The 25216-nt window shown below is 38.7% G+C and overlaps 1 protein-coding gene across 1 annotated transcript in view; it reads right to left on the bottom strand.

Annotated features, from left to right (window-relative positions):
• The window catches only part of LMNTD1 (lamin tail domain containing 1), a 103853-nt gene that overhangs the window by 55367 nt on the left and 23270 nt on the right, over positions 1-25216 (bottom strand). The window contains exons 5-8 of the mRNA XM_068971497.1: positions 11920-12106; positions 10414-10533; positions 5184-5398; positions 4061-4226 (exon numbers count right to left, since the gene is read on the bottom strand). Coding sequence (XP_068827598.1) covers positions 4061-4226; positions 5184-5398; positions 10414-10533; positions 11920-12106 — 688 coding nt within the window. The remainder of the gene's footprint in view (positions 1-4060; positions 4227-5183; positions 5399-10413; positions 10534-11919; positions 12107-25216) is intronic.

Raw genomic sequence — 25216 nt, 5'->3', positions numbered from 1 at the left:
TATCTTTCTACTCTAGGACAGTAGTTCTTTTAGCACATCACTGAAGATATCATTCCCTAGTCTTCAGATTTCCAGGATTTGGTTTTCTAAAGTTTTATTATAGAGCTACCTTTGAATTTGTGCTGCTTAGAATTTACTTTTCGTGATTCTGTGGCTTGATGTCTTTCATCAGTTTTTGAGACTTTTGTCATTATTTCTTTAAATATAACTCTTGCCCCAGTCTTACTCTCCTGTCCTTTTGGGACTCAAACTACAACTCCTGTCCTCTCTTTTTCACACCTGCTTTGTTCTTCTTTTCCTTATTTTTCCTCCTCTATTCTTTCCTTCCTTCCTTCTTTCCTCCTAGATTTTGGAATATTTTCCACTCCACTCCATTTTCAACACTGTTTCTAAAATTCTCTTTTAAAATACAGAGAAAACTCTAAAAGATGAGTCTTTAAAAACCTTCAGTGTCACCTACTCTGTCCTTCATCAACATGCATTAAACAATTACTATATGTCATGTGCTGTATTTAGTGCTATTTACATAAATTAAAAGATTTCAATTATACAATATATCTTATGACTTAATATATTTGCACTTTTCTCAACTGAAGTCAAAGAAAAAACCTCTTAAAATTCTGATGTATATCTGTTAATAGCAAAAATTTAATTAATATAAAATTTTAAAGGTATGTGTGGATCACAATAAACTGTTGAAAATTCTGAAAGAGATAGGAATACCAGCCCACCTGACCTGCCTCTTGAGAAACCTGTATGCAGGTCAGGAAGCAACAGTTAGAATTGGACATGGAACAACAGACTGGTTTCACATAGGAAAAGGAGTACGTCAAGGCTGTGTATTGTCACCCTGCTTATTTAACTTCTATGCAGAGTACATCATGAGAAATGCTGGGCTGGAAGAAACACAAGCTGGAATCAAGATTGCCAGGAGAAATCTCAATAACCTCAGATATGCAGATGACACCACCCTCATGGCAGAAAGTGAAGAGGAACTCAAAAGCCTCTTGATGAAAGTGAAAGAGGAGAGTGAAAAAGTTGGCTTAAAGCTCAACATTCAGAAAACTCAGATCATGGCATCTGGTCCCATCACTTCATGGGAAATAGATGGGGAAACAGTGTCAGAATTTATTTTTTTGGGCTCCCAAATCACTGCAGATGGTGACTGCAGCCATGAAATTAAAAGACGCTTACTCCTTGGAAGAAAAGTTATGACCAACCTAGATAGTATATTCAAAAGCAGAGACATGACTTTGCCTACTAAGGTCTGGCTAGTCAAGCCTATGGTTTTTCTAGTGGTCATGTATGGATGTGAGAGTTGGACTGTGAAGAAGGCTGAGCACTGAAGAATTGATGCTTTTGAACTGTGGTATTGGAGAAGACTCTTGAGAGTCCCATGGACTGGAAGGAGATCCACCAGTCCATTCTGAAGGAGATCAGCCCTGGGATTTCTTTGGAAGGAATGATGCTAAAGGTGAAACTCCAGTACTTTGGCCACCTCATGTGAAGAGTTGACTCATTGGAAAAGACTCTGATGCTGGGAGGGATTGGAGGCAGGAGGAGAAGGGGACAACAGAGGGTAGATGGCTGGATGGCATCACCGACTTGATGGACGTGAGTCTGAGTGAACTCCAGGAGTTGGTGATGGACAGGGAGGCCTGGCGTGCTGTGATTCATGGGGTCACAACGAGTTGGACATGATTGAGCGACTGAACTGAACTGAATGACAGATGCCCTGAAAGTGTTAAAGTAATTGTCTTTTAAAATTATCATTATATGGGATTTCCCTGGTGGTCCAGTGGTTAAGAATCCACCTGCCAGTGCAGGGGACACAGGTTTGAACCCTGATCTGGAAAGATCCCACATGTTGCACAGCAATTAAGCCTGTACACCGCAACTACTGAGCCTGTGCTCTAGCCCGTGAGCTGCAACTATTGAGCCTATGCACCCTAAAGCCCATACTCTGCAACAAGAGAAGCCACCCCAGTGAGAGAAGCCACACAATAAGACCTCACACTGCAACAAAAAGTAGCCTCCACTGGCCACAACTAGAAGACACCCTAGTGCAGCAACAAAGACCCAGGACAGTAAAAAATATAAATATATAAATAAAAATTTAAAACTATCACTTTATAATATACAAATATAGTGCAATTTATGTTGAACAAAAAATTTACTGAATAATCAGTGTAAGTTGCCATCACTATAGAAAGGTGTATCAAGAAAATTTGAAGTCAAATTTCTTTGGTAAACAAGTTGTTTAGAATAAGTGAAGGCAATCATTAGTTGGAGAAAAACATGAAGGTACTTCTTAAAATCTCAAATCTAAGTCCTAAAGTCCTAAATATGTGTGTCTATAAAATATATATGTATGTTAAATGTGTATATATATATATATATATATATATATATTATTGCTGAAAGAGCTTTTAAAATTTCAGGTCCAAGTCTCATACTTTATAGATGAAGCAACTCAGGCACAAGACATAGGATACTTAATTTTATGAAATGGAATATATTCAGGAATTTACAGAATTTCCATCATTCCACTTCTAAAAGGCATTATTTTGGGGGCTGCTATTTCTAGCATGGGTTAGTACACTAGCATGGTGGTTTTCATACTGCATGTACAGAATCCTGTGATTCCAAATAAGTGCCTCAGAGATCACAGGGAAGGAGGAGAGAAGAAAATGGGTGAGACTTCCTGGTGGTCTAGAGGATAAGAATCCACCTGCCAATGCAGGGGATATGGGTTCAATCCCTGGTCTAGGAAGATCTGACATGCCACAGGGCAACTAAGCCCATACACCACAACTACTGAGCCCAAGCACCCTAGAGCCTGAATTCTGCAACAAGAGAAGGCATTGCAATGAGAAGCCCCAGCACAACAATTAGAGAGTTGCCCTCATTCACTGAAACTGGAGAAAGCCCCTGCATGGCAGCTAAGACCCAGCACAGCCAAACAGTAATATAAATGAATAAATAAAAGAAGAAGATAGCTGTAGTGGGTAGTGGGAATCACTCTTCTTCAACTTGGATGGGTCTGTTTTCATCCATTTCATATATTGGGATTCTGCCCAAGATTTCACTTAAAAAAGCATCTTTCTGCTAAATGTGTTTGTAAATCATTTTAACTTCTCCAGGATTTAGCTGCTATATGAAAGCTTAGGATCTGGCACCATATCTAATCAGTTCTTAATTATTTGGGAACCTCTGGTGAACCTTGTGAACTTTCTTGCCAGAAAACATCACATAGGCTTACTTTTTTTTTTGTTTTTCTCCAAGTTTAACAGATCCGTGGACTTCCTGAAGTCCATGAACAGATCCTGGGCTAATAACACCAACTCTAAAAGCTTTACTTAAAGGACTTATATAAGAAACTTCTGGTTGGAAAAAGAGTAAGAATTTGGGATTAATATTAGAATGTGTTGAGAAAAAATGGATTTTTTTTTACAACAGCTTAACTTCTAGGACCCATTTATCCTGTCTATTGAGAAACAAAATGTACTTTTAACCACACTTAAAGAATCCTATGTCCTCTTGTTCATGATGTTCTTTTGATGATGCATTCAGACACCTGATGCAAAGAGCCAACTCAATGGAAAAGTGCCTGATGCTGGGAAAGACTAAAGGCCAAAGAAGAAGGGGGCAGCAGAGGATGAGGTGGTTATATGGCATTACCCACTCATTGGACATGAATCTGAGCAAATTGCGGGAGATGGTGAAGGAGAGGGAAGCCTGGCATGCTGCAGTCCATGAGGTCTTGAAGAGTCGGACACGACTTAGTAACTGCACAACAACAACAATAACTCAGACACTGTGCTAGAGCAGAAGTATTAGGCTGGCTAAAAGTTTGGGTTTTTCTGAGCCATTGCATGGATAACCCGAATGGACATAAGTCAACAAGCTCATGGTACTGACTTTAGAGGCCATCTATTCTTGAGGATATGAATAATTTTTAACACTTAAGAGACTTTTATTACTTAACCACATTTTTACTAGTTCTACACACACACATACATCACTTACCCTTCATTGGAATAATATCCCTTTGACCTACCTGGACTGAATCAGTCCGGGTTGACCTGGGCTGTCTGTTTAAGCTGTGTTCAGCCATGGCGGTGCTGTGAGCATCGGTCAGTGCACAGTAGGGGTGTGCAGGGACATTAGGACTGTGACACCATGGGCTGCGAGTGGGGAAAAGGGTTGGTGGGATTTCTTTTTCTCTGTAAAAGAAAAATTGAGCCCAAATTGAACTGGAAAGCCACTTCACCCAGTGATGTGAATAATGAAGGCTCCATTAGAGAGAAAGCATGTTCCAAGATTAGAGAGCATGGCTTTTCCAGTCTTGTGAGCAGCACTGTTATTACATCAGAAGCATCTGACTACATATAAATAACATAAATTCTGTACTTTCAGCCACAGCCCCCTCTTGATCCAAGATGAAAGTGCTAGATGATGCAAATCTTCCTCCACCTAAGCTCTATGAAAGGCATGGTGATGACTTCCTCTCTGCACTGCCCCTTGGCCTTACTGCTAACAGGAGAGCTGTTATGAAATGAAACAACCTGGGGGGGGGGGTCTTAATATCAATTAGTGGAAATTGCCAACCTTTATTTTCTCATGAGCGTGTCTCTGCTTGCTCTGTGTTTTTGTGTTTCAAAACATAAAAGCTATTGTGGTTTTTATGGTCCTATTTAAAATAGAAGTTTTTTTTGTTTGTTTGTTTTTATCGATTTATCTGTTCATCACATTGTCACCCAGTCATTCCCACCTGTTCTACCCTTATTAATTGTGGGAAGAACTCAACTAAAAAAAAAAAAATCAAGCAGACTTCCCTGGTGGCTCAGCGGTAATGAATCTGCCTCCCAGTCCAGGAGACATGGATGCGATCCCTGATCTGGCAAGATCCCACATGCCAAGGAGCAACTAAGCCCATGTGCCACAACTGTTGAGCCTGTGCTCTCGAGCCTGGAGCAGAAAATACTGAGCCCACGTGCTGCAACTACTGAAGCCCACATGCCCTAGAGCCCGGGCTCTGCAACACGAGCAGCCACCACAATGAGAAGCCTGCGTACCACCACTAAAGAGTAGCCCCTGCTGTCCACAACTGGAGAAAAGCCTGCGCAGAAACAATGACCCAGCACAGACAAAAATGCAATTAAAAAAAGAGCAACTTTTACCTCTTAAGAGAAGCTTGAACTTGTTCCACCTGGCATTTTGAGGACTCTCTCTTAAACTGGTCTTGTTTTTCTTTAGTTGTAGTTGCAACTGCTGGCCAATTAAACATGTGCCGTTGAGGTGTTGCACTTATTATTGAACATCTGTCAAATTCGATGTCAGTCTCTAATTTTTCCCATGCTTGCTTCCAGTGAATGGGAGTGTACCAGGCAACAGCCTAACAAAAATGATTCATTAATATTAAATACTATTAGAGTTAAGTTTTTAAAATGACATAGGCTTATTGCAGGCTTCCCAGATAGCTCAGTTGGTAAAGAATCTGCCTGCAATGCAGGAGACCCTGGTTTGATTCCTGGGTTGGGAAGATCACCTGGCGAAGGGAAAGGCTACCCACTCCAGTATTCTTGGGCTTCCCTTGTGGCTCAGCTGGTAAAGGATCCTCCTGCAATGTGGGAGACCCCGGTTTGAGCCCTGGGTCGGGAAGATCCCCTGAAGAAGGGAAAGGCTACCCACTCCAGTATTCTGGCCTGGAGAATTCCATGGACTGTATAGTACATGGGGTCGCAAAGAGTCGAATACGACTGAACGACTTTCACTTCACTTCACTTCAGGCTCATTGCAATAAAATTTTAGTCAAACTGTAATGTCATTTATGTACTGTGAAATGATTAGTGAAACACATAATGAGGCTATAGTGAGACATCCTGCCTTAGTTTCCAACTCTGAAAATTTCAAGCTGCATCTACGCAGGCAGGTTATCACTTACTCCCTTGGAATGTGTCCTCATATGTAAAATGGGGAAGGTGGTGGCTATATGACAGCATTATGAGATTCAATTAAGCTACTGAATTTCATAATTAAAAGGAACTGTGCAAAAAGTTATATTAATAAGTTAAAATTTAATAGTTAATATATTTGTATATTATTTATTTATATAATATTTTATATAAATTAAATATAACATAAATATTAAATATAATATAAATATATATATATTAAATATGGGGCTTCCATGGTGGCTCAGTGGTAGAAAATCCATCTGCAAAGCAGGAGACACAGGTTCAGTCCCTGGGTTGGCAAGATCCCCTGGAGAAGGAAGTGGCAACACACTCTATATACATATATTATTTGAGATGGGAAAATGGGTGTTAAAACTAAAGACATGAAGAGGAAACCACGTTCTCCAAGCTAGAATCCTAGGTGGGGAGTTTGTTTTGGTTTCCTGAATACGTGGCATGTATAACATATATGTGTAAAAATCATTCAGAAAAATCATGTGTAGGGACTGATAATTATGTGTTTGTTCAACAGGGAAAGTTAAGCACTGCAGTGTACCCCATCTACTTGTTCTTGTGATCTGTTTTTAGCTTATAAAATTATAGAGGCTTAGATTGATGTTGTATCCATTGAAAAACCCTCTGTATGCCTTGATAAGTTAAACAGACATAAAGACAACACAAGGCAAGTTAAGCTAGGCAAAGAAAAAATTTAATTTCATAGATCACAGCAGAAAACCCCACTTTTGGTTCAGGTCATCAGTTAGGGATTCTCCTCTTTTGCAGCTCAAATAGATATTTTTGTGGAAAATATGTTAATCATCTTTTGAGTGAAATCTCTCTCAATTAGATTGTAAGCCTTTCCTAGCCAAGAGCAATATTTTATTTCTTCCCGTATTATAAGGGACTTAAAAATATCTACTGATAATGACAATGATAATGTGATCAAATAAAATGATATAGTTTTAATCTCACTTCTGAAATGTTGACCGTATGAACCTTGTGGGCTATTTTTAGTACCTAACAGAAAAATTTTTGGAGTTGGAATGTCTGGTTTTATTTTACTTTTGCCATTTTGCCAGTCATGTGATCTTGAGAAAGCCATTTAACTTTCCAAGCCCCATTTTCTTCCTTTGTATAATGCTTAAATAATCTGAGAATCAAAGGAGATAATGCACATATAAACAGCCCTTCATGAGTTGCTACAGCACCAGAATTCACTGAGAATTCCATATTTTCTGAGAACAATGTATTGGGAAAATTCAAGGCATTCAGTCATATGAGATGCCCATTCAATTTTTGACATGAAATGTAGAGGCTACAAATCATATAGGACAAAAAAGTGGTTTCTGAAAAAAAATCTAGCCTTGTTTAAAAGTCAATAGCCTCATAGAATCATAGTGATTGTACTATATAACCTTACATGAACTCATGACAAAGCAAGACTAAATCTGCCTTTATATTACACCATATGGTTTGTAACTGATCGAATATTAAGTATTGCCAAGTTAGTGATGAACCAAAAAGTAATCTGTCATACTTTATTTTAGGTTTCTATTTTTAGAGTTGGACACAACTTAGTGACTGAACAATGATATAACTTCTCTTTGCCACACTTTTTTTTTTTTAAGTATTTTTCAAGTCCAGACTCAGGACCTATTCTAGTCTATGTCATTGTCTACTATTGTTCTAGTCAGATTTCAGGTTCTGTAACTTTCCCCACAAGATATTAATTATTTTCAACACACAAGTTATATCAACAGAAGCAATTCCAGGATCGCAAAGAAAGCTTGGATCTGTTTTTCAGCATGTCTATTGGAATGTAGCAATCTATCATTTCAAGAAAAATTTGCCCGGCAACTGCAGATAGTGAGATCCAGTATCACTGAGGTGAGAACAGGAATTAATTGTTGTTTAAAAAAAAGGGGGGAGAATTTTGTGCTTGTATTAGGGCTTTTAGATTGACAATATCACACCTCAGTGTAGTTAATGGAAATATTTTCTATTTGAATTAAACAATGCTGATTGCTTTACCATGGGGTGGAAATTCCAATAGGAACTGATGTTAAAAAAAAGACTTGAGCTGAAGCCTGAAGGGTGAGTAGGAATTAATAGGTAAGTAGAGGAAGAGAGAATGAGTCTATGGAGATGCAAAAGCATGTGCAAAGGCCCCGTGGCTTGAGGGAGCAATTAAGTACTGGAAAATAAGAGAAGCCACAGGGAAGTGTGAGTTAGGGAGGAGGAAAGGGGCAACACACTATGATTCAAGTCAACTGGGTGAACTTCTCTCATCTGCAGACTCAAAACAAGTGCTTTATGCTCTCTAATGTTTTTCTTGATCCTCTCCTTTACAGGGTTGAATCTCTAATCTGAGTTGCCACACTCTGTGCACCAACTTCTACTAAAGCATTGTTTCACAGTAATGCAGTTATTTATTGTTACATATCAATTTTTACTACCAGACTCGAGTTTTCTGAGGACAAGAATCGTGCAACAATTATGTTTTTTTCCCTAGCTTCTAGCACAAAGCTTGGCAGATAATAAATATATGTAAACATTTTCTGTATGAATCAACCAGTTTAACTCTTATATTAGCAGACAAAATTACTTGTGTTTACATCACCCTGAAGAAATGGTCTGAACCTATATGTGCCAAGTAGATCAAACCAATCAGTAAAAGGAAAACTCAAAATGCCAAGTTTAATTCAGTGGCAAGGAGGGACAGTTCACTAAAATGTGCCTTCCAGGAGCTCAGGGACCTTGTCTGTCTGGTTCAACACCCAGTGCTTGGGACACTGTACACACAAAGTGTCTGACTCTTTGTGACCCCATGGACTGTAGCACGCCAGGCTTCTCTGTCCATGGAATTCTCTAGGCAAGAATATTGGAGTGGGTTGCCATGTCCTCCTCCAGGGGATCTTCCAACCCAGGGATCAAACCCAGGTCTCCTGCATTGCAGGCAGATTCTTTACCATCTTGAGCTACCAGGGAAGCCTAAAGTGTTTACACAGTGGCTAAATGGGTGGATAAATGTGAAAGGTCTGAAACAAGAATGCCTTAATCCTAACCTGAGTTCTGCTAATGATTTCTTACGAAGGTGAGTAAATAACTTAGATTACATAACCTTATTTTCCCCATCAGTGACAACTACTGGAAGTATTATAGAATTCAGTTTGTGCCCATAGAAATATGAGACAATGAGTGAGTAAAGCCTGCAAATTTACATCTAAAGAGCATTCACTCCATCTAATGCTGTGTGTTCTCACGAAAAGACATTAAATAGCTCTTAATTAATTAGCAAATCTACTCTGAAGGGACAGTCAGGTATAATGCAGCAAGAAAGAAACTCAGAAATAGATTTTGATCAATATATTGTATGAATTAGTAATTATAGGCTTGGGGTAAGAAAAGGCAGAGATTTAAAAATCTAAAGAATGGCTTTGAGAAAGAAGTAAATTTTTTCTCATAAAAAGGGATACATTTACACTTTACTGGCATGTTTTGAGGTATATATTTAGGCTAATATTATACCAAAAAAGGCAGAGTGAAAGTATAAAATTGCAGAATATTGGTAATGAGTTATATAGAGTTATTTTTTAATTTATTTTTAATTGGAGGATAATTGGTTTATAGAATTTTGCTTTCTGTCAAACCTCAACATGAATCAGCCATAGGTATACATATATCCCCTCCCTCCTGAATCAGAGTTATTTCTATAGACTTAATTTGACAGTGAATAAAGCATAATGTGTGTGTGTGTGTGCTTAGTCACTCAGTCATGACCAACTCCTTGCTACCCAGTGGACTGTAGCCCACCAGGCTCCTGTGTCCATGGGATTTTCCAAGCAAGAACCTTGGGCGTGGGTTGCCATTTCCTCCTCCAGCAGATCTTCTCCACCCGGGGATCGAACTAGCGTCTCTTGCATCTCCTGCATTGTTAGGCAGATTGTTTACCACTAGCGCCACCTGGGAAGCCCGAATAAAGTATATAGTGGCCACAAGTGAGAGTCTATAGTCCTCTGAGAGTAGGAATCTTGACCTGTGTTACATTCCCAACATTTATCACGCTTATCACAGCCCTGGGAATAGAGAAGAATCTCAACAAGCAATCGAGAAATGAAGAAACTAATAGAAGAAAGCCCACAGGTAGTTCCTTCCTTTCTCATCCTTCAGGAGAAGGCCAAATGCCATAAATAAAATCCATGCTTGATTCTGAAACTTGAAGTCGCTTCTAGAAACACAGGATATTAAAATTATCTTTGCCAAACTATAAGCACCTCTTTGGCACTGAAGAGAGGCTGCTACTGATTTGCCTGACATGTTATGACAGTTAGTGATGGTTCTTTCCAAGCTTTTAAAGATGAAAAACTCATTGAGCGAGCTAAGAGGGGAAAGGAGGACATAAGCAGAGCTATCCGTTCTTATTAAAAACTATTATTAAGGACTGGACACTGACTTCACCGTTAGGTTTGCACAGGATGGTTGTACAGTTTGGGCCTGTGTGAAACCTGTTGTGTTCCTTCCAAAGAAAATCAGATGGTGACTGATGCTTTATTTCAGATGCTGCTGTCCAGACCTGTAGGAAAAGATTTTGTTAATGACAATTGCCGGTGGAGTTCAATGTAGTTTTATAACTGTAAGAGTTATTGCAACACATCTTTTAAACAGGTGAGTTTTTATTTTTAAGATTAAAAAAAATCTTTATTAAATTTGGCATAATGTTGCTTCTGTTTCATGTTTTCGTTTTTTGGCTTCAAGGTATGTGGGATCTTAGCTTCCCAATGAGGGATTGAACCTGCACCCCTGCATTGGAAGGTGAAGTCCTAACTACTAGACCTCCAGGGAAGTCCCAGAGGTCTTTAAAATATACTGACATCCAAACCAGTCAATTCTAAGGGAAATCAACCCTGAATACTTGTTGGAAAGACTGAAGCTGAAGCTGAATTTCCAATACTTTGGCCACCTGATGTGAAGAGCTGACTCATTGAAAAAGACCCTGATGCTGGGGGAAGATTGAAGGCAAAAGAAGGGGCTGGCAGAGAAAGAGATGGTTGGACAGCATCACTGATTCAATGGACACACACCTGGGCGAACTCCGGGAAATGGTGAGAGGCAGGGAGGCCTGGAGTGCTGCAGTCCATGGGGTTGCAAAGAGTCAGACATGACTTAATGACTGAACAACAGCAATAATCTGTAATGTCAAGTTGTATAACTGCAAAGCTAGTGTGTGTAGTTTAGAGGGATGCCTGAGAAAGAGGGAGGAGCCTTTTAGAATCACCTTTTTGAACTGTGCTGTTGGAGAAGACTCTTGAGAGTCCCTTGGACTGCAAGCAGGTCTAACCAGTCCATTCTGAAGGAGATCAGCCCTGGGTGTTCTTTGGAAGGAATGATGCTAAAGCTGAAACTCCAGTACTTTGGCCACCTAATGCGAAGAGTTGACTCATTGGAAAAAACTCTGATGCTGGGAGGGATTGGGGGCAGGAGGAAAAGGGGACGACAGAGGGTGAGATGGCTGGATGGCATCACTGACTCGATGGATGTGAGTTTGAGTGAACTCCGGGAGTTGGTGATGGACAGGGAGGCCTGGCATGCTGCGATTCATGGGGTTGCAAAGAGTCGGACACTACTGAGCGACGGAACTGAACTGAACTGAAGGAAACCTTCTCTTTCCTTTCTTTTAAAGACTATGCTGCTTAGTTTTAAGAACTTAGATATTTCATTTTGATAGTTAAAGCATGAAAACACCAAGTATTGTATGCCAAATTGAAGAAAGCTGCAGAAATTTAATTATGATAATTTATTTTCAGAGATGGACAAAGTGACACAATTAACTAACAACAACCCAAAAATCACAGTTAACAGAGAGATCAAAGAAACCACCAGTGCTAAGCCACAGTCTGACTGGGGAAATGAACCTTTTCCTGTACAATTCTAGTTCATAGCATTTATATCTTATACTCACTGTTACTGTAGAATTGGCCTGCATTATGATACCGGGAAGGAATCGGTAGAGAGAGATTGTTTGTCCATCCACATTTTGTTGGAGAGTATGATTTCCAATTTCCAGCTCTTTGTCGGGGGAAGAGTTAATGAGCTTCACGAATAAACCCTTGACATTCACCTCAGCTATTTTAATGTCTCCAAGAGCACTAGCAAATAAAATGCAAAGATTATAAATTGCATTCAGAGGAGCGGGTCTTTAGCTCACTTTAAGAACAGAAAAATAAATATGCTTTGGAGGCTGTTGCTGAGCAGTGTATTCTGTTGGATAAATTCTATGTAGAAATAGTGTATTTTGTGCCCTAAGCAAATGGTGTGATTTCTTAGTTCTGTATGTTTATCTATGGAAAAAGAATTAGTTTTGTATAAAATACTTAAGGAAAGCTTTAAAAATGCTTCAGATACCAAGGTAAAGATGCCATTGTTGGCGTTTAGTTGCTAAGTTGTGTCCAACTCTTTGTGGACATGGATGGATGTAGCCCATGGGGTTCCTCTGTCCCACCATCTTTGTCCATGGGATTTTTCAGGCAAGAATACTGGAGTGGGTTGCTATTTCCTTCTCCAGAGGATCTTCCTGACCCAGGGTCGAACCTGTGTCCCCTGCATTGCAAGGCAGATTCTTAACCACGGGACCACCAGCAAAGCCCTGAAGATGTCATGCCATGCCATGCTAAGTTGCTTCAGTCGTGCCTGACTGTGTGACGCTATGGACTGTAGCCCACCAGGTTTCTCTATCCATGGGATTCTCCAGGCAAGAATACTGGAGTGGGTGGGTTGCCATGTCCTCCTCCAGGAGATCTTCCTGATCCAGGGATTGAGCCTGCATCTCATCAAGTCTCCTTCATTGGCAGACAGGTTCTTTACCACTAGCTGTACCTAGGAAGTCCAGAGATGCCATAGGAAGGTGTAATTATTATTATTTAAATTTCTTACTGTTCTTCACAAAACCACTGAGACATAAAACTCTGCGGTAGGTCAAGAGGAAAGTTAAACTAGTTTATTTCTGATAAAGTTACTATGAACATGAATAGCATCTATGTGCTTAAAAGAATTCTGCAAATTTAAAACAATATATAAATATAAGATGGTACTTTTTCTAATATGTGTTGTGATCTTAGCATGTACCAGGGACCAGGCTAACCATTTATATATAAGCATTTTTCAAAGTGTGGGTCACAGCCTATTAGTACATCATTAACTTCCTTTGGTGGGTTAGGGTCATCATTTTAAAAATGGAACCAGTGATATAAACCATACTTATGACATGCCAGGGACTTTTAAAATATTATATTTCTATATAGTTATAATTTTATTTCCATAATTCCAAAATCCAAAACTATCTGAAAAACCGAAAGCTTTCTTAAAAAAAAAAAAAACACCAAAAAAAGATTTAAAGCAAAATTTGACTCAATTCCTTTAATGGCAAAATCTGATCTGAAACTGAGACAAGGTTAGTTATAGTCTTCATTCATGGTTTGTGTGACTACTCATCAGTTTGACTGTGGAAAGATTACTGCTTGATTTTGGATACTTCTCTCAGCCCTTTTGGGGGGTTAGGTCATATGTGTTCTAGTCACTATATTACTTTCTTAAAATCCTCCAAATTCTGATTTTGGAAACATGTAAGTCTTCAAGTATTTTGGTGAAGGTATTGTGGACTGGTACTTACTCATTTAATTGTCACAATAAGGCTACATATTTCTTATTGAAGGTGACTATCAAAAATTTGAGAAATATTGCATCATCTCATTTAATTCCCACAACAACCCAGTGAGAGAGGTGCTATTTTTAATCCCACTTTATGGATAAGGAAGGGACTTCCCAGGTGGCACCAGTGATGAAGAAACTGCCTGCCAAGGCAGGAGACATATAAGAGACGTGGGTTCAATCCCTTGGTTGGGAAGATTCTCTGGAGGAGGAAATGGCAACCCACTCCAGTATTCTTGCCTGGAGAATCCCATGGACAGGGGAGCCTGGTGGGCTACAGTGCATAAGGTTGAAGAGTCAGACACAACTTAATTGACTTAGCATGCACACCCATAGATAAGCAAACTGAGGTTTAGAGACATCAGTCAGCATGTCCAAGGTCATTCAATAAATGTTAGTGTTTGTTCTTCTGTTTCAGCTAGTAAATTCTCAAAGAGGTTTGGTCAAATCATTCAAAATGTTCAAATCTTGCATACAACGTGGTGGTTGAGCACTGTTAGAACACACACACACACACACAGCACAGATTGCTGACTCCAGATGAATCAATGGTCTCCAACCACCCCTGGCTCCTTAGTCATCGGCAGCAAATTGTGATCATGAACTGAGCCATCACATTCTGTCATTCCTTCAACAACGTTCAAGTCCCTGCCTCATGTCTCCAGCTTTACTGTCAGAAAATGATCTAAGAAAATAGGGCCATCAGAGATAAGTGTGTTTTCCCGCTTTTGCCTTAGAAACAGGTTCACTCCTGCCCACAGTGACCTCTTCGTCCCAGCCACCTCTTCACAGTGCAGAAGGAACCCTTCTCCATCGGAAGTGAAACTTGTCTTACCGCCTCCTCCAGCTGCTTCGGTGTTTCAGTTCCATTCCTTCTCTTCTTTTGACACTAATCTCTCCCTCAAACTGCCTCTCTCCCCCCAAATATGTACATATCTGCCAAGTGCTACACCATTCAACGCAGAAAAAGACAATTCTCACAGTCTTCTTCCACCTCACACTGCCATCACAACCCAGCTTTAGGAAAGACAACGTCATGAATTCATCTCTTATTCACTTCCTCAACCACAACAGTGTATTTCTGCCTTAGAACAAGATAATCAATGCCTTCTCAGTTGGTGAACTGAGTGGTAACTTTTTTAAGATTGAGGTATAATTGACATATAACATTATATTAGCTTTGGGTATACAACATAATGATTCAATAATTGTACATAAGGCAAAATGATCATAAGTCTAGTTAACAATGATCACCATATACAGCTACGATTCTTTTTCTTGTGATGAAAACTTTTAAGATCTACTCTCTTAAAAACTTTTGATACAATGCAGTGTTACTGAATATTGACTATGGTCACCATGCTGTACATTATATTCCCATGACTTATTTGTTTTATAAACGGAAATTTGTGGCCCTCCTTTTCCCATTTTGCCATCCCCTAAAAGGAGATCAGCCCTGGGTGTTCTTTGGAAGGAATGATGCTAAAGCTGAAACTCCAGTACTCTGGCCACCTCATGCAAAGAGTTGACTCATTAGAAAAGACTCTGATGCTGGGAGGGATTGGGGGCAGGAGGAGAAGGGGACAGCAAAGGATGAGATGGCTGGATGGCGTCACCGACTCAATGGACGTGAGTTTGAGTGAACTCTGGGAGTTGGTGATGGACAGGGAGGCCTGGCGTGCTGCAATTCATGGGGTCACAAAGAGTCGGACACAACTGAGCGACTGAACTGAACTGAACTCCTGCTTTTGGCAACCAATCTTTTCTCTGTATCTATGAGTTCTTTTTGTTTTTTGGGGGGGGAGGTTGGGTTTCACTGGTGAGGTCATATGGTATTTGTCTTTCTCTGGCTTATTTTACTTAGCATAATGCCCACAAGACCCATCCATGTTGTTGCAAATGGCAAAATTTAATTTTTTAACAGCTGAATAATATTGCATTTTACATTTTTACCACATTTTATTTACTCATTAATTTTATTTATTTTATTTACTACTACTACCACTGATTCACTTTATTTACTCACCCACTGACGGACATTACAGTTGTCTCTAGCATCCTGGCTATTGTAAACAATGCTGCAATGAACATGGTGGTGCACATACCTTTTTGAATTAGAGGTTTTGCTTTCTTTGGATAAATATATAAAAGGGGATCTGCTGGATTAAATGATAGTTCTAGTTCTGTTTTTAATTTTTTGGGGGGACCTCCACACTGGTTCCCATGGTGGTTAAATTTACATTCCCACCAACTCAGTCACTGCCTTCACGCCTCTGCGGTATTTGCTCTGCCCAATAGTCTCCATTCGCCATGTTTCCCCAAGGTCACTGTTTTCCTTCTACCAGGCTGGGTGTTCCTTTTTAGTCTCTTTTTCAGATTTCTCTTCCTTCACCCATCTCTCAGATGTTAATCCCTGGGGTTCTGATCCTCTTGTTCCATCACGCTCTACACAAGAGCTATCACCCATGAACAGGGCTTTCAGTAACGTTAATACACTGATGACTGCTACATCTAAATCTTCTTTCTGCTGAGCTTCAGATCCACAGAAACAACTGACCCCCAAAGAAGAGAAGACACTAACGGAACCTCTAAGTCAAGCCCCAGACTGAACTCATCATTTTAGAAAAGTAGGAACCCTACTCCAGTGAGTTTCATCATTCATCCCATTGGCCACGCCTGAAACTTCTATTACTCTCCTGGTCTCTTATCCTTCTTGCCTTATCTGTGACAACATTCTGTTAGTGTTATTCTTTAGTATCTTCTCTCTATATTTCCTTTTTTCCATCCTCACTGCTGCTGTCTTCATTAGGTTCTCATCACTTCTGTGTCACATTGTAACGACGTCCTAACTGGTTTCTCCTGTCTTGCTCCCTTCCCTCCTAACCATTCAACATTTTGCCTCCAGAGCAATCTTTGTACAAGAATAAATCCTTCAAAGTCTGACCATTTCTTTCTAGGGAAAACACCAGTGTCACAGCATGGACATAAGGCCCTAAGTAATCTATCAGCCTCTTTAATTTCTTTTTTCCCTATTTCCTATTTTGCTTAAACGGTAACCCCAAGAATTTCTCACAAGACTTGTCATAATTTATGTCATTGTGTGCTTACCCACTGCCTATGCACGTTATATTCCCTCTTCTTGTTCCCCAACACTTGAAATTTTCAGATTTCTTAATACTTTCAGTATCATGGGCACAAAATATCTCATTGTTATTTTAAATTGATTTCCCCTGATGGAAATCAATTGAATTCAGTTGAATAAGCTACTTATCGGCTACTCAGTTTTCTTCTTCCGAAAATTGCCTTTTCATAAAATTTTGTCCATTTCAATAGAGATGTTTTATATTTTTATGATTGATTTATAGCATAGCGTTTAAGTATACACACATTTTCAGGAGAAGAACTGTGTGGTAATAAGTGGGTATTATCCACATTAAGTTGCTATGTTGGTAATAATTTGTTATGACAGCAAAAGGAAACTAACACACACTTATGAATTTTAGAATCACTGTGCTGATGCTTGCAAGTTTTGGTCCCAAAACCCTCACTAGAGATTTATTCAGTGTCTTCTGTTTTGTATTTTTCTGTTGATAAACCAACGGTCAACTTTTTTGTTATTCCTTTGAAGATAAGTGTCCTTTTCCTCTGACTCTCTAAGATTTTCCTTACTTCTTCTGTTTGAGAAGTTTTTCTACAATATTCCTAGGGGTCCCTCCCCACCCCCACCCCCGGATCTTTTCTCTTGCTAGGAGTAGGTAGTGCTGCTTATATCTGTGGCTTGATGTTTTTCATTTTAGGGCAAATTCTCTGCTGTACTTCCACCAGTACTGTTCTACCTCAATCTCTCTTCTCCTTCAGTTCAGTTCAGTTCAGTTCAGTTCAGTCGTTCAGTCGTGTCCGACTCTTTGCGACCCCATGAATCGCAGCACGCCAGGCCTCCCTGTCCTTAATGACCTCAATTGCAAGAATTTAGATTTTTCAAAATGTTGGCCTAATTTGTCCTTATGCTTGGTTTTATTTTTTCTGTTCCCCCCCCCCCCCAATTTCTTTGTTCTCTATAATTCAGTCTGGATGTTTTTTTCTGAGAATGTTCCAGTTCAATAATTCTCTCTTCTGTTGCATCAAATATATTGTTAAACTCATATACTTTCAAAAAAGTAATTTCTGTTATAGGATTTACTTTATTTCTAGAATTTCCCATTGATTCTTTAATTTTAGGTTCCAATTCTATGCTAAAAATGTTTATCTTGCCACTTAATTTCTTGACTGTTTTAGACAATGTTATTTAAATCCCTATCAGATAACCATAACATCTGGATCACCTAGGCCTGTTTTTTGTGTTCATTTTTAATCTTAGCTTTGGGTCAAGTTTTACTGCTTGCATATCTTGTTATGTCTGACTTAGTGCCTAGTATCAATATAATATACTAAACTTTGCAGAGGTAATATAAAGCTATGTATAATGTTTTGGCAGCCATCGACATTGGGGGGAAATTGCTTTAACCCAATCAGGGTGTGAAATAATTTGACACTAAGATTTGGCCCAAATTAGTAGTAGTGTTAGTTGCTCAGTCCAACTCTTTGTGACCCCATGGATTGGAGCCTGCCAGGTTCTTCTGTCCATGGAATTCTCCAGGTCAGAATTCTGGAGTGGATGCTATTTTCTTCTCCAGGGGATCTTTCTCACCCAGGGTTCAAACCTGTGTCTCCTGCATTACAGGGAGATTCTTTACTATCTAAGCCACCAGAGAAGTCCAAATATAATGTAAGTGCTATATAAATAGTTGAAGATGAGTGGCAAATTCAAGTTTTGATTTTTGCAATTTCATGGATTTTTTTTTCAAATATTTTCCATATGAAGGGTCAGCTATACTTTCTTCTCTCCAAATATCCAATTCCTAGCAAATATATAATACTATATACAGTTTCAAATTAAACTGATTTAACAGGGTGGGGTTTTTTTGTTTGTTTGATTTTGCTTTAATCTAACATACTGCCATGAGTCTTTGGATGTGGTATTTAGCCAAAAAGGCTGAATATGGTCACTCTCTGTATGGAAGGTGTAAATACATAAGGTGACAACATTTTTGTGTACTATTTTTAAAACATGATAAAGGGCATTATCAACATTACTCATAATTTAAATATTATGTATACATTAGAGACCATCTACATATCAGCAATTATGTATGAGGAAATTTTTACTAGAAAATAAAAACTTTATAATGTTCTTATGCAGTGCTTCAGCAATTAAATGTTTTATCTGAAGAATCTATGATATAAAAATTAGAATCAAAGTTTTATTTTTTGAATGCATGGCTTGTAACCCACAGAAATGAGGAGTATATTGTTTGGTCAGGGTCTTATTAGTTTAAGAAGCAAAAAATTCAAGAACCAAAACATGCCACCATTAAAAATACTAAACCTGAACATAATGTAGCTAAAAGTTAAATCATTCTGTCCAGTAAGTTCCAAAAAATTCACACATTTCAAACATTAAGGCAACTTTTCCCCAACCAAACAGTACTTCATAAAAATATATGTCACTTCAAAACATTATATACATAGTGACAATAAATTTAGCTAGTTGCAGTCTTACTTTGCCAACAAAGGTCTGTCTAGTCAAGGCTATGGTTTTTCCTGTGGTCATGTATGGATGTGAGAGTTGGACTGTGAAGAAAGCTGAGCACCGAAGAGTTGATGCTTTTGAACTGTGGTGTTGGAGAAGACTTTTGAGAGTCCCTTGGACTGCAAGGAGATCCAATCAGTCCATTCTAAAGGAGATCAGCCCTGGGTGTTCTTTGGAAGGATTGATGCTAAAGCTGAAACTCCAGTATTTTGGCCACCTCATGCGAAGAGTTGACTCATTGGAAAAGACTCTGATGCTGGGAGGGATTGGGGGCAGGAGGAGAAGGTGACGACAGAGGATGCGATGGCTGGATGGCATCACTGACTCGATGGACATGAGTTTGAGTGAACTCCAGGCGTTGGTGATGGACAGGGAGGCCTGGCGTGCTGTGATTCATGGGGTGGCAAAGAGTCGGACACAACTGAGCGACTGAACTGAACTGAATCTTTATTACATTAATAAAGTATCCCATATTAGAAAGAATTTATACTAGGTGCATGCATGTATGTGCAAGTGTAATTAGAGTTTTAAGTACAGCTTTCACTGAGTGAAGTGAACGTCCTTTAGTGAGTTCTCGTGTCACACACATAAAGTGGCAGTGGGATCGCTTCTTCCCACTTCTCTACAGTACTGGAACTGCACTTCTTCAGGTGGTCAGCCATTTATTTTGAATATAGCCTTACTATTGGATGTACTTTTGAAGTTATAACTGAAAATCTGGGATGACCCTCCTTCTTGACAGGCCCTGAAATTCAGTTTTTATTCATCCAGTCTTGTGAGACTGCCAAAGTCTCTGATTAAATTCTCAGCCTCTTGGTGGTGGTAGGTTAGTCACTAAGTTGTGTCCAACTCTTGTGACCCCATGGACTGTAGCCTGCCAGATTCTTCTGTCTCTGGGATTTCCCAGGCAAGAATACTGGAGTGGGTAGACAGTACTTTCTCCAGGGGATCTTCCCAACCCAGGGATGGAACCTGAGTCTCCTGCATTGCAGGTGAACTCTTTACTGCTGAGCCATCAGGAAAGCTAGTGAGACTGCCAAAATCTCTGATTAAATTCTTCAGCCTCTTAGCTGCTGCTTTCAAATCGACAAGTGTTTTGAGGAGAAAACTGGCTCCAAGTGTCAGGCTATCACTCTGAGTTCCCTCTCCTAGAAGAGGGCTTGTGAGAATAAAGGAGATTTATATGAGGATAAAGGAAAATAAATTAAGATCTATGAAATCTTAATCTACACTAACAAACTGCTTTCAGCAGTCTCATTTTATACCCATACTACATTGTACAAGGATGCCTATTTTGTAAAGGTTCGTTTGCGTGCAATTTATATACCAGTTCTTTTCTTTTACATTAGCATTATGGTTCTTACTAAGTTATATATATAACATTTTTGTGGTTCTTTGATAGCCCTTGAATTTCTCAGTGTCATCCTCATTCTAGTGCTATTGAATTCTCTGTGGGATGTTTTCATTTCTTGACAGAATTCCTTTTTGTTTTTCATACTTGCCTTTTCTGCCTGGGATGATGAGCAGTAGGTTGAGTTTTTCTTTTAAACAGATGAGACCCTAGGATATCTCAGTTATCCCTTTGGTATCTGTATGTATTTGGATATGTATAGTTGCTTTTCAAAAATGTCCTATTATTCAAGTGAAATGTTTATTCAGTAATGCTAAATTTTTATTTTATGTATATAAGTAGAATAGATTAGCTTTTCTGAAAGAAAAAATACTATTGTCCATATCATGGATAGTAATTTCATTTGCCTTCCTTTTGATATAATGCCAAAAGTTATAGAAAAATACTTCACACAATACAAGGAAATTCACAGAGCCAGGGCTGTTAGTCTGCTATCACACAGCCTTTAATAGTTATCTTTTTTCTTCCCTGTAAGCCTTCCCATTATTTCTTTAGTAGGAAAATGACTTGAAACCTCTGCTTATAAGTTGTGTGAGATGGGCTGAGTGTAGAGTGCTATACTAAACATTCTGTCAGTAGCCTTTGCATGGTCTTGATTTGTAGATATTGAAAAGACAAATGGCCATGTCACTTATTCTTTAAATGATAATTTTTCATTATTTAAGCTCTAATTTCTCTACTTGTAGGATTCTACTTGATAGCTCCATGCTACTTATCTGCCTTTAGGGTTTTGCTACTCTAAAGTTTATTAAACTTATCTTTAGCATTTCAGTTCCTTCAATATGCAAGTATCTAACATTATCTGAGAAGATTGAGACCTATGTTTATAGCTGCCATTAACAAAAGGAAAGATGAAGATCACATGATCACACTTTTTGCAACAGATGCAGAAAAAAAAAATTTTGACAATATTCAACATCTTTCCACTATAACAACTCAAAAAATAGGTAAAGAAAAAACATACCTCAGCATAATAAAGGCCATATTTGAAAACACCTCAGCTAACACAATCAGTGAGGTAAAACTTCCTTTAAGCTCCAGAACAAGGCGAGGACATCCAAGTGCTATTTAATAGCACTGGGAGTCTTACCCAAAGCATTCAGGCAAGAAAAAAAAAAGTGTCAGATCAGAAAGGAAAACGTAAATCATCTCTGTTTGCAGAGATTTTATAAGTAAAAAAGCCTAAGAACATCACAAAACAAATTCATTAAATTTGTAGGATACAAAAATCAACATACAAAAATCAGTGATGATTCTGGACACTAACTAACCAAAAGGGAAATTAAGAAAACAATTCCATTTACTTGGACCAAAGACCTAAACAGACATTTCTCCAAAGAAGACATGCAGATGGCTAACAAACATTGAAAAGATGCTCAACACCACTCATTATCAGAGAAATGCAAATCAAAACCACAGTGAGCCACCATCTCACACTGGTCAGAATAGTTGCTATCAAAAAACGTCTACAAACAATAAATGCTGGAGAAGATTTGGAGAAAAGGGAACCCACTTACACTAGTGTGACTGCAAACTAGTACAGCCACTATGGAAAACAGTGTGGAGATTCCTTAAAAAACTGGAAATAGAACTGTCATATGACCCAGCAATCCCACTGCTGGACATACACACCAAGGAAACCAGAATTGAAAGAGACACGTGTACCCTAGTGTTCATCGCAGCACTGTTTACAATAGCCAGGACATGGAAGCAACCTAGATGTCCATCGGCAGACAAATGGATAGGAAAGCTGTGGTACATATACACAATGGAATATTACTCAGCTATTAAAAAGAATACATTTGAATCAATTCTAATGAGGTGGATGAAACTGGAGCCTATTATACAGAGTGAAGTAAGTCTGAAAGAAAAACACCAGTACAGTATATCAATGCATATATATGGAATTTAGAAAGATGGTGATGATGACCCTATATGTGAGACTGTGAAAGAGATACATATGTAAAGAACAGACTTCTGAACTCCATGGGAGAAGGTGAGGGTGGGATGATTTGAGAGAATAGCATTGAAACATGTATATTACCATATGTGAAAAAGATCGCCAGTCCAGGTTCTATGCATGAGACGGTGCTCAGGGCTGGTGCACTGGGATGACCCTGAGGGATGGGATGGGGAGGGAGGTGGGAGGGGGGTTCAGGATGGGGGACACATGTACACCCATGGCTGATTCATGTCAATGTGTGGCAAAAACTACTACAATATTGTAAAATAATTAGCCTCCAATTAAAATTAATTAATTAATTTTAAAAATCTCATATACCTTAGCAATGAGAGAACAAAATACTTAGGTATTAAGTTAACAAAAAAATGAAAGACTTATATACTGAAAACCATAAAACACCGATGAAGGAAATTTAAAAAGACACAAGAAAATGGAAAAAATATTCTTCCATGTTCATGGATTGGAAAAAGTAATGTCAAAGTGCTCATACTAACCAAATCAATGCAGTCCCTATCAAAATATCAATGACATTTTTAAACAAAAGCTGTAAAAAACAATCCTAAAATTTTTGTGAAACTACAAAAGACCCTAAATAACCAAAGCATTCTTGACCAAGGACAAAGCTGGAGATATCACACTTCTTGACTTCAAATTATATTTATATAATTTATATTATAATTTATATTATTTTTATATAATTTATATTTATTTATATAAAGCTTAAGTAACTAAAACAATATGGTACTAGAATAAAGAAAGACAAATAGACCAGTGGAACAGAACAGAGAACCCAGAAAGGAACCCATATATTTATGGTCAACTGCTCTTCAACAAGAGGCCCAAAAGCAAGGATAGTCTCTTCACAAAATGCTGGAAAGTGGATAGCCACATGCAAAAGAATAAACTGCACCTCTACCCCACAATATACATAAAAGTCAACTAAAAATGGGTTAAAGACTTAATAAGACTTGAAATCATAAAACTTCTATAAGAAAACGTAGGGGAAAACCTTCTTGACATCAGTCTTACAATAATTTCTTATTGTCAAGAACTCCGACATTCTTTGCTGTCTTAGGTAAGACACCAAAGCACAGGCAACAAAAGCAATTATAGAAAAGAAGACTGCTGGGAGAAATACAAATAACCTCAGACATGCAGATGACCCCACCCTTACGGCAGAAAGTGAAGAGGAGCTAAGGAGCCTCTTGATGAAAGTGAAAGAGGAGAGCGAAAAAGCTGGCCTAAAGCTCAACATTCAGAAAACGAAGATCATAGCATCTGGTCCCATCACTTCATGGGAAATAGATGGGGAAACAGTGGAAATGGTAACAGACTTTATTATTTTGGGCTCCAAAATCACTGCAGATGATTGTGACTGCAGCCATGAAATTAAAAAACACATGCTCTGTGGAAGAAAAGCTATGACCAACATAGATGACACATTAAAAAGCAGAGACATTACTTTGCCAACAAAGGTCCATCTAATCAAGGCTATGGTTTTTCCAGTAGTCATGTTTGGATGTAAGAGTTGAACTATAAAGAAAGCTGAGTGCTGAAGAATTGATGCTTTTGAACAGTGGTGTTGGAGAAGACTCTTGAGAATCACTTGGACTGAAAGGAGATCCAATCAGTGCATCCTAAAGGAAATCAATCCTGAATATTCATTGAAAGGACTGATGCTGAAGCTGAAACTCCAATACTTTGGCCACCTGATGCAAAGAACTGACTCACTTGAAAAGACCCTAATGCTGGGAAGGATTGAAGGCAGAAGGAGAAGGGGACAACAAAGGATGAGATGGTTGGATGGCATCACCGACACAATGGACATGAGTTTGAGTAGGCTCCAGGAGTTGGTGATGGACAGGGAGGCCTAGTGTGCTGCAGTCTATCGGGTCACAAAGAGTTGGATATGACTGAGCGACTGAACTGAATCTGAGGATTATCTCAAACTAAAAAGCTTCTGTATAGCAAAGGAAACAATCAACAAAATGAAAAGGCAACCTACAAAATGGGAAAAATATTTGCAAATTATATGTGTGATAAGGGGTTAATATTGAAACTACATAAAGAATTCACACAACTCAATAGCAAAAAATGAAATAATCCAATTAAAAAAGTGAAAAAGACCTGAATAGACATTTTTCCAAAGTAGATGTATGAATGGTTAACAGGTACATGAAAATGTGCTCAACATCACTAATCGTCAGGGAAACACAAATTAAAATCACAAAGAGATAGCACTTCATACCTGTAAGAATGGCTGTTATCAAAGAGACAACAAATAATAAGTGTTGACAAAGATGTAGAGAAAAGGGAACCTTGTGCTCTGTTGGTGGGAATGTAAATTGATGCAAAGATATGAAAGCACTATGGAGGTTCTTCAAAAAATGAAAACTAGAACTACCATATGATCCAGTAATCTCACCTTTAGGTATTTATTTGAAGGAAATAAAATGACCACTTGCTGAGTTATCTGCACCATCATGTTCATTACAGCATTATTCACAAACAGCTAAGGCACAGTAACAAACTAATTGTCCATAGACAGA

Source organism: Capricornis sumatraensis, chromosome 4 (assembly GCF_032405125.1).
Source record: "Capricornis sumatraensis isolate serow.1 chromosome 4, serow.2, whole genome shotgun sequence".
Classification (NCBI taxonomy): Eukaryota; Metazoa; Chordata; class Mammalia; order Artiodactyla; family Bovidae; genus Capricornis; species Capricornis sumatraensis.
Note: the sequence above shows the minus strand (reverse complement) of the source record. Positions and strands in the feature narration are given on the sequence as shown.